We start from the raw sequence: 12737 nt of genomic DNA on the forward strand, positions 1-12737 counted from the left end.
AATATTGTTAAATTAATCCGTGAGGGAGAAAAAATCACAAAAAAGTGATGTTGAGCTCAGGGAGCATGAAAAGGGGGAGCGGGATTTAAGCCCCTGACCCAGTGAGGCTTTCTCTCATTCATTTTTTTTTTTTTCTGGTTCCCTCCTCGGCCTGGTCCAGAATCAGCTAGCCAACCTTGAGAAGCTCATTTGGGGAGGGAAAGGATGGGAGACCACCAGGAAATCCCAGGGCAGCTGAGAAGACATGGGGAGCAGCGAAAGCTCCCCCCCCACCCCATATCGTGCCCTGGGCTCCAAAAAGGCTTCCTACTCACCCCTCTCCCCTCAGGACCACCCCCCCTCTTGACCCTCCTCAGCTGACCCTCTTGCCTTGGACTCCATCTCCCATCATCCCTCGCCAACTCTGCCAGGCTCCCAGGGAGGACAATGGGAGTTGGAGTCCTGCACATCTGGAGGGGGGGGATGTTCCTCCCGCAGGGGCCCCTCCCCCACATTCCTGAGGTAAAATAGGTCCCCCTCCCCAGCGCCCCCTCCCCGTCTCGTGTCCTCGCTTTGAGACCCACTCTGCTGCCCTGACAGGTTCTAGGCCGCCATCCCCGCCGCTCCGGTCCTCGACGGGGCCCCCGCTCGGCTCTTTCGCCCCCGCGCAGCGCCGGGCAAAAGCCTCGGAGGCGGGAGCGAGGTGAAGCCGACGCCGCCATTTCCCTTGCGGGCAAATCTTCCCGCGTTACGGGCAAAGCCCTTCGACAGGAAGGTCTCGCGCGAGGGCGCGCCTGGGTCGAGAGAAAGGCGGGCCGAAAGCGGGACGGGGCCCAATCAGCGAACAGGGCCGTGGCGTCACGTAGGCGGAAGCGGAGGACGTCGGGCCTGCGGGTTGTCATAGAGACGGAAGCGGCCGCTGAGGTACATTTTTGGGGGGTCCTTACCGGCCCCGAAAAATCTGAGCGGGAGGGGAGGAGTGGATGATGGGCGGCGTTATCCTCATGACGAGTGTATTGATATCCCTCTGTGTTGTGTGGGATGGCTGAGCGGGGAGGCCTCTCCCTCAGCCTGGCTCTAATTTGGGGGTGCCTTGCCCCCGCTTTGTCTCCCCCGCCCCAGATGACGGTGCACAACCTCTACCTCTTCGACCGCAACGGGGTCTGCCTGCACTACAGCGAGTGGAACCGCAAGAAACAGGCCGGCATTTCCAAGGAGGAGGTGAGACAACCCCCCACGCTCCCCCATCATGGGAGGCGGAGGGAGAACTGCCCTCTGCACGCGCTCAGAGGCCTCGTCCAGGCTCCTTGTTGGGGCGGGGGGCGCGCAGAATTATTCTTGGGCTCCCATAATTATTGTTATTGGTGTTGTTATTCATTGCAATTGTAATATATTATTGTTTATTAATTATCGCAATTGTAATTTATTATTATATAATTTTATTATTATTTTATTTTTATTATTGTAATTGTAATTTATTATTATTCATTATCATTGCAATTAATTATTGTTATAAATAACCGCTGAAAATCAGAACAGAAGCCCAGGGTAGGTAATCTTCGGCGTAGTCCTGTCTCACTTTAACAACATAATTTTTTGGGCTCAATTGTGGTCCTAAGTCAAGGACTCCCTGTATAGGTTTTGTATAATTTTCAATATTGTTAAGCTGCCCAGAGTTACCCTTTGGCAAGACGGGCTGGCCAATACATTAAATTAAATTATTATTTTTTAATCCATATATATAAAAGCGAAATGCCATTTACGCATCATCACAAAATCTCCAGAACCATCAAGCCTACAAACTTGAAATTTGGCACATTATGTTTCTCCTGGCTTCTAGGGGCTCGCTAAGAAAGGATTTTTCGAAATGACCCTCAGAGCATTTAGAGTATTTCCTATATTATTATTATTAACACGCTCTGATGCTAAGGAGTTCTACTCCCCCTTCCCACCTGAAAAGAAATATCTTCCAAAGGCAAAACACAAGCAGAGGAGAGGAGTTTCAGTTTCACAGCAGCCAACCAGCTTTAGTCCAGAATAGTTGAGCTAAGCCACGCCCAGGCTCCTTGCTGTCTCCTTGCTCACATAGCAAATACTCTTTCACTTTCCACACAGCCCTCAAATCTTTCACACACTGACAGAACATTAGCCAGATTGCTGGTAGGCAGAGGCAGAAATTTTTCCTCCTTATTTTCCTCCCCAAAAACTAAGCCCGACCACAGAGTTTTGTAGCGAACCATGGGGATCGAGCTAGTGATTAAATAATCTGAATACAGGTTGTCCTTGATTTGCAACCATTCACTTAGTTAGAATGACACCTAAAAACCCTAATTTATGACCATTTTTCATGCTGCAGCATTCTCGTGGCCACGTGATCAAAATTCAGGCGCCTGGCAAGTGATTCGTACTTATGACTGTGGGAGCATCCCAAGGGCGACCTTCTGACAAGCAAAGCCATGGGAAAGATAGATTCACTTAAAACTGTTGTTACTCACTTCACAACTGCAGTGATTTGCTTAACGAACGTGGCCAGAAAAGTCATCAAATGGAGCCAAACCCAGTTAACAAATTTCTCACTTAGCAACAAAAATGTTTGGGGAAGGGGGTCCATTGTGATCAGGGTGGATTTGATTTAAATCACTAGTAAAAAAACGCTTGATTTAAATCAAATCAATTTAAATCATGATTTTTAAAGAGCAACTGTCATCTCTGACCTGCTGTTGACTCAACAACAGTCTCAATATTACAGAACTAGCTGGATACCGGTGCTTCTCTAGAAAACTATGTGGTGGGGCTTAGTTTTGGGGGAAGAAAATAAGGGGGGGGGGATTCTGTCTCTGCCTACCAGCATCTATCGGCATTCATCTGGCTAGCGTCCTGTCAGTGTGTGGGAGAGTGGAGGGCTGTTTGGAAACTGAAACAGTATTTGCCCTGTGAGCAAGAAGGAGACAGCAAGGAGCTGTTCTGTACTAAAGCTGCTTGGTGCTCTGAAACTGAAACTCCTCTGCTTGTGTTTTGCATTTGGAAGAGATTTCTTTCCAGGTGGGGAGGGGGAGTAGAACTCCTTAGCATCAGAGTGTGTTGTTAATAATAATAATAATAATAATAATAATAATAATAATAATAATAATAATAATAATAATAATAACAACAATAACAACAACAATAATAATTAATAATAATAATAATAATAATAATAATAATAATAATAATAATAATAATAATAATAATAATAATAATAATAATAATAATAATAATAATAATAATGGTATAGGAAATACTCTAAATGATCTGATGGTTATTTCAGAAAATTCTTTCTTAGTGAACACATAGAAGCCAAGAGAAACATGTATGCCAAATGTCAAGTTTGTAGGCTTTATGGTCCTGGAGATTTTGTGATGATGCATGAGTCGTCTTTTGCTTTTATTATATAGAATAGAAATAGATAGAAGATAGATAGATAGATAGATAGATAGATAGATAGATAGATAGATAGATAGATAGATAGATAGATATACAAGTCATGCTACATGAAGAAAACTATCTTTAGATAGATTTTTACCCCAAAAGCATTGTATTAAAATAAATTTGATAAAAATAAAAATTAAATAAAAAATCTTGTGTTTTTTTTAAAAAAAATTAAAATCGATTTTTATCCACCCTGATTGATCGCCTGTCTTGCCACAGGGTAACTCGGGGCAGCTTAACAGTATTGAAAAGATAAAATTGTACAAAAGCTACAGGCAAGATAAATACACGTAGCCCTTCACTTAGGACCACAATTGAGCCCAAAATTGTATGTGGTTAAGTGAGACTTTGCTAAGTGAGTTTTGCCCTGTTTTACGACCTTCCTGGCCTCGATTGTTAAGTGAATCACTGCAGTTGATAAGTTAGTAAGCCGGTTGTTAAGTGAATCCGGCTACCCCCATTGAGTTTGCTAGTCACTAAAGGGGATCACATGACTTTGGGACACAGTGATGGTCATAAGTACGAGCCAGTTGCCACATAGCTGAATTTTGAGCACGTGATGCTGCAACGGTCGTAAGTCTGAAAAATGCTCACAAGTCACATTTTTCAGTCAGTGCTGTTGTAATTTTGGTCACTAAATGAACTTTTGTAAGTCGAGGACTACCTGTAAAATACTATGCAGGGAGTCCTCGACGTCCGACCACAATTGAGCCCAACATTTCTGTTGCTAAGCGCAGCATTGAAGTGGTGCTTTTGCCCCGTTTTATGACCTGTCTTGCCATAGTTAAGTGAATGTCTTGTTAAGTCAATCACACGGCCGTTAAGCGAATCCGGCTTCCCCCATTGACTTTGCTTGCCAGAAGGTCACAAAGGGAATCGCATGACCACGGGACGCTGCGCCTGTTGAGTCAGTTGCCAGCTGTCTAAATTTAACACGGCCCTGGGGATGCTACGATGGTCATAAGTGTGAAAACAGCGCACGTAACTTTTTCCAGTGCCGTTGTAACTTCGAATGGTCGCTGAATGAGTTGTTGTAAGTCAAGGACTGTAATTTTAACTTACTGTAAACCCACCTGAGGTCTTCCAGAAACCCAGTTTGCCCTTTTCTAAAGGCCAAAGGGGGTGGACCCGGTGTGACCCTATTAAAATTATATTCCAAACCAAGGAGAATTTGAACCCTCATCCTCCCCAGGCAACATGGACGGGGAGGATGGGAGTTACAGCTCCGTTACCCCTAGGAACAAAACCTCTGTGAGGTCGATGGGCAGTTTTGAAAATCTGCTAACTAAATCAATAAAAGGCCAGCCTCCCTTGGGAGATGTCCGAGCTTGATGTGGCATTTCCAAAAGCTAATTTAAGCCTCAACAAGCTGGCCCGTAGTGTTATTTCAGTTTGACCCGGGTTTAAGAGCGATGTCTTTCTGATTGGGTGGCCTCGCGCCGCTAATCTCGCCCGATAGGAATCGTTCAGAAACGTGGTTGGGTTCCAAGGGAGCAGGGCTTAGCTGTGAATGGATTAAAAAAAAAAAAAACCCCGCAAAACCCCTTAAGCTGATTGAAGGCCATGCTTACATGTGCTTTGGCAGCTGCCCCTGGCCAGGCAGAGAGGCAAGCGGGATGGGCAAGGGCTTGGATTTAGACTTCTGCTTTTAGCCAGCTATCCGAGCTGCTTTAGCTGTTGCTCTTTATCCTGCGGGTAGAGGGGAGGAGAAAAGCAGGCAGGAGTAGAATCCAGGTTTGGATAGTGGGGGTATGACCCGTGAGTCCATATCCTGCCCGCTGCAGGAATCCAAGTCAAACATCCAACATGGATTGCTGACCAACCTCTGCTGGACACATCCAGTGAAGAGAAAAGGATCCGTCGCTCCTGGGTCATCGGTTTCACCCTGGAACTGCTCTGAATTATTATGTCAGGGGAGAACAACCAGACCCACCCATCTAAGGTTCAAGCCGACTAACAGATAACAGATAATCAGAGTTGGAAGGGAACTTGTAGGTCATCTAGTCCAACCTCTGCCCAAGCGGGAGACCCTACACCATTTCTGACAGATGGCAGTCCCGTCTCTTCTTGAAAGCCTCCAGGGATGAAGCTCCCACAACTTCTGAGAGCAACTTCTGTTTCATTCGGTTGATGGTTCTCCTGTCAGACAGTTTCTCCTTATTTCCAGGTTGAATCTCTCCTTGTTCGGTTTCCATCCATTATTCCTTGTCTGGCCTACAAGCGCTTTAGAAAATAGCTTGACCCCCTTCTTCCTCTCTGGAGCAGCCCCTCAAATATTACAAAGACTACTTTATTGTTCTCTCCCTATGCCATGTTTCCCCAGAAATAAGACACATTTGAAATACAATTTTGTGATACCTTCAGCTCTGTCTTCCCCCGTAAGTCGAGCTTGTAACCTTGTTTGAGGGCGTGCAGGATCTCCACTGTCCGCAGGTTGACGTGGATTCGATAAGCGGCAAAAATGACACAACACCAACACATCCTTGGAAAAACACACCGAGTTTAAAGTGGACCTCAACCCAACCTTAGATGGCCAGGGTGGTACGAGGTGGTTCAGAAAAAATTGTGGTGGTGGCTGCAGGGTACCACATTAAAAGAAGCAGGGCTTCCATTGTGCGGTCACAACCATCTTGTTGTGAATTTTGGCACTCTCCCACAGACTCTCCTTGTCAGGTTTAGAGTTCAAACTAGCTACTTCATTGTTCTCTGCCTATAGTACAGGAATCTTCCCAGAATGTCTGCCTGGGAGAGACTACCGTGTTTCCCCCAAAATAAGACACTGTCTTATTTTCCCCCCCCACCAAAAATGGCGCCAGGTCTTATCTGGGGGGAAAGTCATCCACTGACTAACCTCACTTGCGCATGTCGCCCCCAGCCTCCTTTTCTCTGTCAGAGGCCTTCAGGAACTTCTTCTTCTGCAGCTGGCAAGGCTTTTCTGAAGGCCTCAGCAGCCGATAACAGAGTTCTGGATCGATCCTGAGCTTTTTTACCAGCTCCAGAGGCCTTCAGGAGAGCCTTGCCAGGCTTGCTGGCTGCAAAAGAAATGGGCCGGTGAGGCAGGTGTCAGGGTGTGCAAGGCCTGGCTACAACTGTCCAAAGGTAAGTAGTAGGGCAGCTCCACCCCCCACATCCCCACCCTAGCTTAATTTTTACCCGTCCACTCTGGAGTGGGCGGGATCTTAATTTGGGCTTATTTTTGGGGGGGGGTAGGGCTTATATTGGACGCACATGTAAAAATCGAGCTAAGACTTACTTTCAGGGTAGGTCGTATTTTTGGGGAAACAGGATAGTACAGGAATCTTCTGCAGACTGGCAGCATTCACATGGGAATGACCAAATAAGGCTCTACGGTGAGAGTGTCTAACCTTGGAAACTTTTTAAACTTGTGGACTTCAGCTCCCAGAATTCCCCAGGCAGGAGGGTTTCCCAGAATTCAGCATAGATAGGACAAGAACAAATGTACCATTTTTTTTTTAATTGGAATACTTTCTTAGTAGATCATGGGAATGCGGTAGATGTAATATACCTTGTGTCAGGGTTCCAACGGAAGCCCTAATCAAATCATGAGCCTCGAGCCAAACTTCAAAAGAAATCCAATTGTTTATTAGGAGCAACATGGTATTTATCCTAATGAAGCCAGCTTTGCCTCACATACTATGCCCTGTTTCCCCCCTCCCCCCTTGGGTATGTCATAAATCACCTTCTCCAGCCAGAGCATCTTCATGGCTGATATGTCATAAATCACGTTCTCCAACTTTTAACGACTTTCGCAGGCTCTAGAGACCACGCCCCTCCAACTGGATCGGTCACCTCGGAGACGCTTTGGTGAGGTATACCCCCCCCTCCCTATGGCAACTCGAAAGGAGGCTAGGAACGCTTTACGAGTTGACACCTTGATTTCAGCCAAGTTAAAAAAAAATAAACCATGACAAATTAAATTGACAAACGAATTAGAGGCAGACTAGATGGTGTGACAATTAAATGGGAAAGTAATATGCTGACTGAGGAATCCTGGGAGTTGAAGTCCACGGGTTTTAAAAGTTGCTGGTGTTAGATACGCTGCTCTAAGGCATTCAGGGGAGCTTAGACCTCACCATCTTGTGCTTACATAACGAGTCCAGGCTACTTTCCCACTTGACCCCTCTTCCCAGCTGGTGTCAGGATTCCGGCAGTTACCCCCAGCAATTAAATCATGAGTCTCGAGCAAAACTTCCAAAAAGGATTTATTGGGAGTAAATAGGTCTGGCACTGGTGCAGCCGACTCTGAAACCCATCATTCATTGTCACCCTTGACCCTGGTTTCCCCACCCCCACCCCCTGGGTGTATCGTAATTCACATTCCCCAATGGGACACATCCATAGCCCAGAGCCATCAATCATGCTCTCCAGTTAGATCTTTGCGGGGCAAAAACTTCAGTCACCTATTTACTATCTCTGAAAAGCTATGTATGGAATGCACTTTCGGTTTCCCAGCTGCCGCACTGCTCTTTCAAACCCCCTTTTCTGTTGGCAATTCTAAAAAGACCATAGGAATATTTTATGAGCTGAAAGCTGGGAGTCTAGCTCTCCCACAGAATTATTTCTCTTCTAACATTGGGGTGGGATCTGCCGTCCCCTAATTTCCATCCACAGTTCTGGGTGGAGACAGGTATCGATGCAGGTATTGGAGACAGGTACCGATGCAGTCAGGTTTTCCCACAAACCAGGAGCGCTGCACCATCGTGCTCCTCCTCCGCAGAGGAAGGGTTAACCTTGACCAAGAAAGTCTCCTCTAAGGCTTCCTTGAGCCCCCATCCCTGCTGGGCCCAGCCTGCAGCCTCTGAAGCCTGAAGCTGGTTTTTTGGTGTGTGTGTGTGTGTGTGTTTTTGTCCCACCCCGCTGTGTGACCAACAGGGACGGGAAACCTGTAAAGCTTGGATAAACAGAACATAGCACAATGTTCTCTTGTGTTGAATTGCCTTCGTTTGCATAAACTTGGTGCAGTGGGGTGCCAAAGCATTACGAGTCGACTCAAAAAACCCTGGCCCCTTCCGAGGCTCTTCGCATTTTAAAGTGAGAATTTAACCTGGAACGAAGGAGAAAATCCCAGCCAGAGAGAACAACGTCAGGCTTAATTGGACTTAAAATCACCACCACGGTTCAGCTCCCAACATTTCTGCCGCTAAGCGAGACAGCTCTTCGGGGAGTTTTTCAACTTTCCTTGCCGCCGTCGTTAAGGGAATCGCTGCCGTCGATAAATTAGATGGTTGTTAAGTGAATCTGGGTCGTCGTCCCCCCCCGGACTTTGCTTGTCAGAAGGTCACAAAAGGGGAATCACGTGTGATACCGTAGATGCTGCAACAACCATCATAAATATAAATCACTTGCCAGACCTCTGAATTTTGATTATGTGACTGCGGGGATTCTCCCAACGGTCATAAGTGTGAAGAAAAGGGTCATACGTCACTTTTTCAGTGCCGCTGTAACTTTGAATAGCCACCAAACAAGATTGTGAAGTGAGGAGTAAATGTAATCCGTGGAACTGCTTGCCACCAGAAGTTGCGGGTGCCCCCCCTCACTGGAAGTTTTCAAGAAGAGATAGGACTGCCATTTGTCTAGAATGATATAGGGGTTTGGACTAGAAGACCTCCAGGGTCCCTTCCGATTCTTTTGCAGGTACTCCTCAACTTATGATCACAATTGAGCCCAAAATATCTGTTGTTAAGTGAGACATTTTGTTAAACGGGTTTTGCCCCATTTTACGATTGTTCTTGCCACCGTTGTTAAGTGAATCCCTGCAGCGGACAACTTAGTCATGTATCATCACAAAATCTCCAGAACCGTAAAGCCTACAAACTTGACATTTGGCACATCTGTTCCTCTTGGCTTCTAGGGGCTCCCTAAGAAAGGATTTTTCCAAATGACCCTCAGAGCATTTAGAGTATTTCCTGTATGATTATCATTACTGTTATTATTGTTGTTGTTATTGTTATTATTATTATTATTATCAAGCTCCCCCTCCCCACCTGAAAAGAAATCTCTTCCAAAGGCAAAACACAAGCAGAGGAGTTTCAGTTTCAAGCACCAAGCAGCTTTAGTACAGAACAGTTGAGCTAAGCCACGCCCAGGCTCCTTGCTGTCTCCTCCTTGCTCACACAGCAAATACTCTTTCAGTTTCCAAACAGCCCTCAACTCTCTCACACACTGACAGGAGGCTAGCCAGATAAATACCAATGGATGCTGGTAGGCAGAGGCAGAATTTTCCTCCCACAAAACTAAGCCCAACCACATAGCTTTGTAGGGAAGCATAGGTATAGAGCTAGAAATATATGTAGAATAGAATAGAATAGAATAGAATAGAATAGAATAGAATAGAATAGAATAGAGTAGAGTAGAGTAGAGTAGAGTAGAATAGAGTAGAATAGAGTAGAATAGAGTAGAATAGAGAATAGGAATAGAATAGAGTAGAATAGAGAATAGGAATAGAGTAGAATAGAATAGAATAGAATAGAATAGAATAGAATAGAATTAGAAATACTATAGAATAGAAAAGAGAATAGGAATAGAATAGAGTAGAATAGAATAGAATACAGAATAGAGTAGAGTAGAATAGGATAGGATAGGATAGGATAATATATAGAAAAAAGAATATGGAATGGGATAGCATTATTGTCATTTTGAATGTCCACTATTCAACATACATTAAAATGAAATTTCGTGGCATCCAGCTCTCAAAGGGTCACCCCTTCCAATATAAACTACCTGAACATGACCAAAATCAATCAGTCAATATGCCTATGCCCACCTGCCTTATATGACCCACAGCGACCCGTATTCTGTATCCCGTAACAGCATCTCATCCTCCCTCTCCCTCCCTCCCTCCTCCCTCTCCCTCTCTCTCTCTGCTCCTCATGCCAGGAATTCAAGCTGATGTATGGGATGCTCTTCTCCATCCGCTCCTTCATTAGCAAAATGAGTCCTGTGGATATGTATCCTTTCTTTTTTTTTTCCCCACCCCACCCCACCCCTCTGGGCAATCTCGGGGGTGAGGGGAGAGGTTTTCCTTCCTAGTACCCCCCCAAAGCCGCGCCGGCAAGGCTTTTGACGCCTGGCGGGCTGGCGAAGAGGGTGTTTCCTTAATGTCCCGCTCCACAGGAAGGACGGCTTCCTCTCCTTCCAGACCAGCAAGTACAAGCTGCACTACTACGAGACGCCCAGCGGGCTCAAGGTGGTCATGAACACCGACCTGGGAGTGGGCAACATCCAGGACATCCTGCACCAGATCTACAGCTATGTGAGGATTTGCGGGTTGCGCGTCCCCTTTAACAGCACAAGGGGGTCCTCGTCTTAAATGACAAGAACCTGGGGCCCCGAATTGTCCAGCCACTAAGCAAGCCGGCCGCTTGTTAAAATTGAGCCGTCGCCCAACGTAATGGCCGGGTTATTGAAAGCCTGAAAAAGAAAACTCAGGTTGGCTGTGGGAAATTTTTGCCGGTGATTGCTTCCTGTTTTTCCTGTGGAAATCGAAATCGGCCTCTTTCTTGTTTAAAAAAAGAAATGAAGTCTCAGCAAGTTTAGGAAATATTTTTGCACTGTCATCTAAAACAACTAGAGAATCTTAATAAGAGGAATGGAAAAAGGTTCCGGCGATAGAAGGAAAATATTTGTAGCTCAGGGTTAAACAGGGGCCCTTTGTGCTCTCTGAGCTGGGTGGTTTTCTTGCGGACGTTTCATGACCCAACTAGGGAACATCATCATTGCTAGGAGGGGGTGGTGGTGAGGAGGAAGAACTATGGGGTCCTTGATGCTCTCTGAGCTGGGTGGTTTTCTTGTGGACGTTTCATGACCCAACTAGGGATTCTCATCAGTGCTAGAAGGGAGTGGGGTTGGAGGAGGAGGAGGAGGACGAAGGAAGGAAGGAAGGAAGGAAGGAAGGAAGGAAGGAAGGAAGGAAGGAAGGAAGGAAGGAAGGAAGGAAGGAAGGAAGGGGGAAGCGGAGGAAGATTGTAGGGTCCTTGGTGCTCTCTGAGCTGGGTGGTTTACTCTCTACAGAGCAAACTGATGATGTTACCTAGTTTGGTGGTGAAACGTCTGCAAGTCAAAGGTTCCTTTTCATTCCTGCTGGGGCAGTTCTGCACTATAAATGCCTGCTTCATGGGGAGAGACAACAAATTGGACCCTTTGAAGGCCACAATCCTGCTGCATTTTTCCTCTCTCCGGGGTTGGGGGTGGGGGCCGCGTTGGGTGGGCTCGTGGAGAAGGAATCCTGCTTACTGCCCGCCTCTGTTTCTCCCCCTCTGGCTTAGATTTACGTGGAGTACGTGGTGAAAAACCCCCTCTGCAGCTTAAACGAGAGCATCCAGAGTGAGCTTTTTCGGAACAAGCTGGACAGCTTCATCCGGGCTTTGCCCTTCTTCTCGGCTCGCGCCGGCTAGCTCTCTTTTTCTGAACCCACCCACCCACCGACCCGCCGCTCCCGGACTCCACGGAGCACGAACAGTCCAGAAATAGCAAGCCGCATCACTTCCCGTGAGGCTGCCGGGCGTTTGCACTGACTTGTATACCTTTCACCAAGAATTGCACCCTCTGGAGACAGCTGTTTCCCCTCCGAGGAACTGCATCTGGATGTTGCTCCATCACTGGGTATCGCTCTATGTATAGTGGAATATTACGATGATTTATTTTTTTTTGTAATAAATTGGATCTCAGTGACTTCGGGATGTTGTGAACCTGTCCTTCTCGTCCTGCGCCATCTTGGCCCGTCCGTTTGGGTTTGCCTTTGAGAAGTAGCCGTAAGTGTCTTCGTTCAACGTTTAGATCAGGGGTCGCCAACCTTTTGGACCTCAGGGACCACCAAACTCATCATTTTAAATCCCACGGACCAGAGACCCTGGGAAAATCCCCCAAAAAGTCTGCAGGAAAATTCCCCACCCCATTTTCCTACGATCGATCCTTCTTTATTTGGGATCTCAGGATACTGTCTCCATTCTCGGGGGGAGGGAGAGAGAGAGAGAGAGAGACTTTTGGCTTCATGCAAGAAAAGCAGCAGAAGCCCCAGAATTCTTTTTATCTCCCCCAAACTCCGCCATGAAGTGAGTCTTTGTGAGATTTGTCACACCAGCGCAGCCTCTTGGAGCAGGAGGCCTTGCAGGGTCCCAAAGACTCATTTCTGGCGGAGTTTGGGGGAGAGAAAGAAAGATTTTGGCCGCTTTCCTTGCGTGCAGCCAAAAGCAGAAGAAGGAAGAAGCGGAAAGAAGCAGCCCGGTGGCCAGTCCAGGCGCGTGACTAATTGTTCCACTGGTTAATTGAAT

General features: G+C 46.5%; 2 protein-coding genes across 2 annotated transcripts in view; one reads left to right on the forward strand and one right to left on the reverse strand.

Annotated features, from left to right (window-relative positions):
• CNTROB (centrobin, centriole duplication and spindle assembly protein) overlaps window positions 1-737 on the reverse strand; it is a 31805-nt gene extending 31068 nt beyond the window's left edge. The window contains 1 exon segment of the mRNA XM_087946779.1: window positions 564-737. The gene's annotated coding sequence lies outside the window, so the exon portion shown is untranslated.
• Window positions 738-793: 56 nt separating this feature from the next.
• On the forward strand, window positions 794-12141 carry TRAPPC1 (trafficking protein particle complex subunit 1). The gene is made up of 5 exons (XM_026689157.2): window positions 794-903; window positions 1102-1200; window positions 10345-10415; window positions 10582-10720; window positions 11733-12141. Exons 2-5 carry the CDS (start codon window positions 1102-1104, stop codon window positions 11859-11861), a joined length of 438 nt encoding a protein of 145 aa, XP_026544942.1. The 5' UTR covers window positions 794-903; the 3' UTR covers window positions 11862-12141.
• The last annotated feature ends 596 nt before the right edge of the window (window positions 12142-12737 follow it).

The sequence above is a fragment of the Notechis scutatus genome, chromosome Z, assembly GCF_049901735.1.
Source record: "Notechis scutatus isolate UNSWTSFEM ecotype Mainland chromosome Z, rNotScu1.2, whole genome shotgun sequence".
Taxonomy (NCBI): Eukaryota; Metazoa; Chordata; class Lepidosauria; order Squamata; family Elapidae; genus Notechis; species Notechis scutatus.

Coding starts and splice junctions, on each gene's coding strand:
- TRAPPC1 (XM_026689157.2), top strand. CDS start 1,102: ATGACGGTGCACAACCTCTACCTCTTCGACCGCAACGGGGTCTGCCTG. Junction 1,201..10,344: donor CCGGCATTTCCAAGGAGGAG/GTGAGACAACCC, acceptor TCCTCATGCCAG/GAATTCAAGCTGATGTATGG. Junction 10,416..10,581: donor AAAATGAGTCCTGTGGATAT/GTATCCTTTCTT, acceptor CCCGCTCCACAG/GAAGGACGGCTTCCTCTCCT.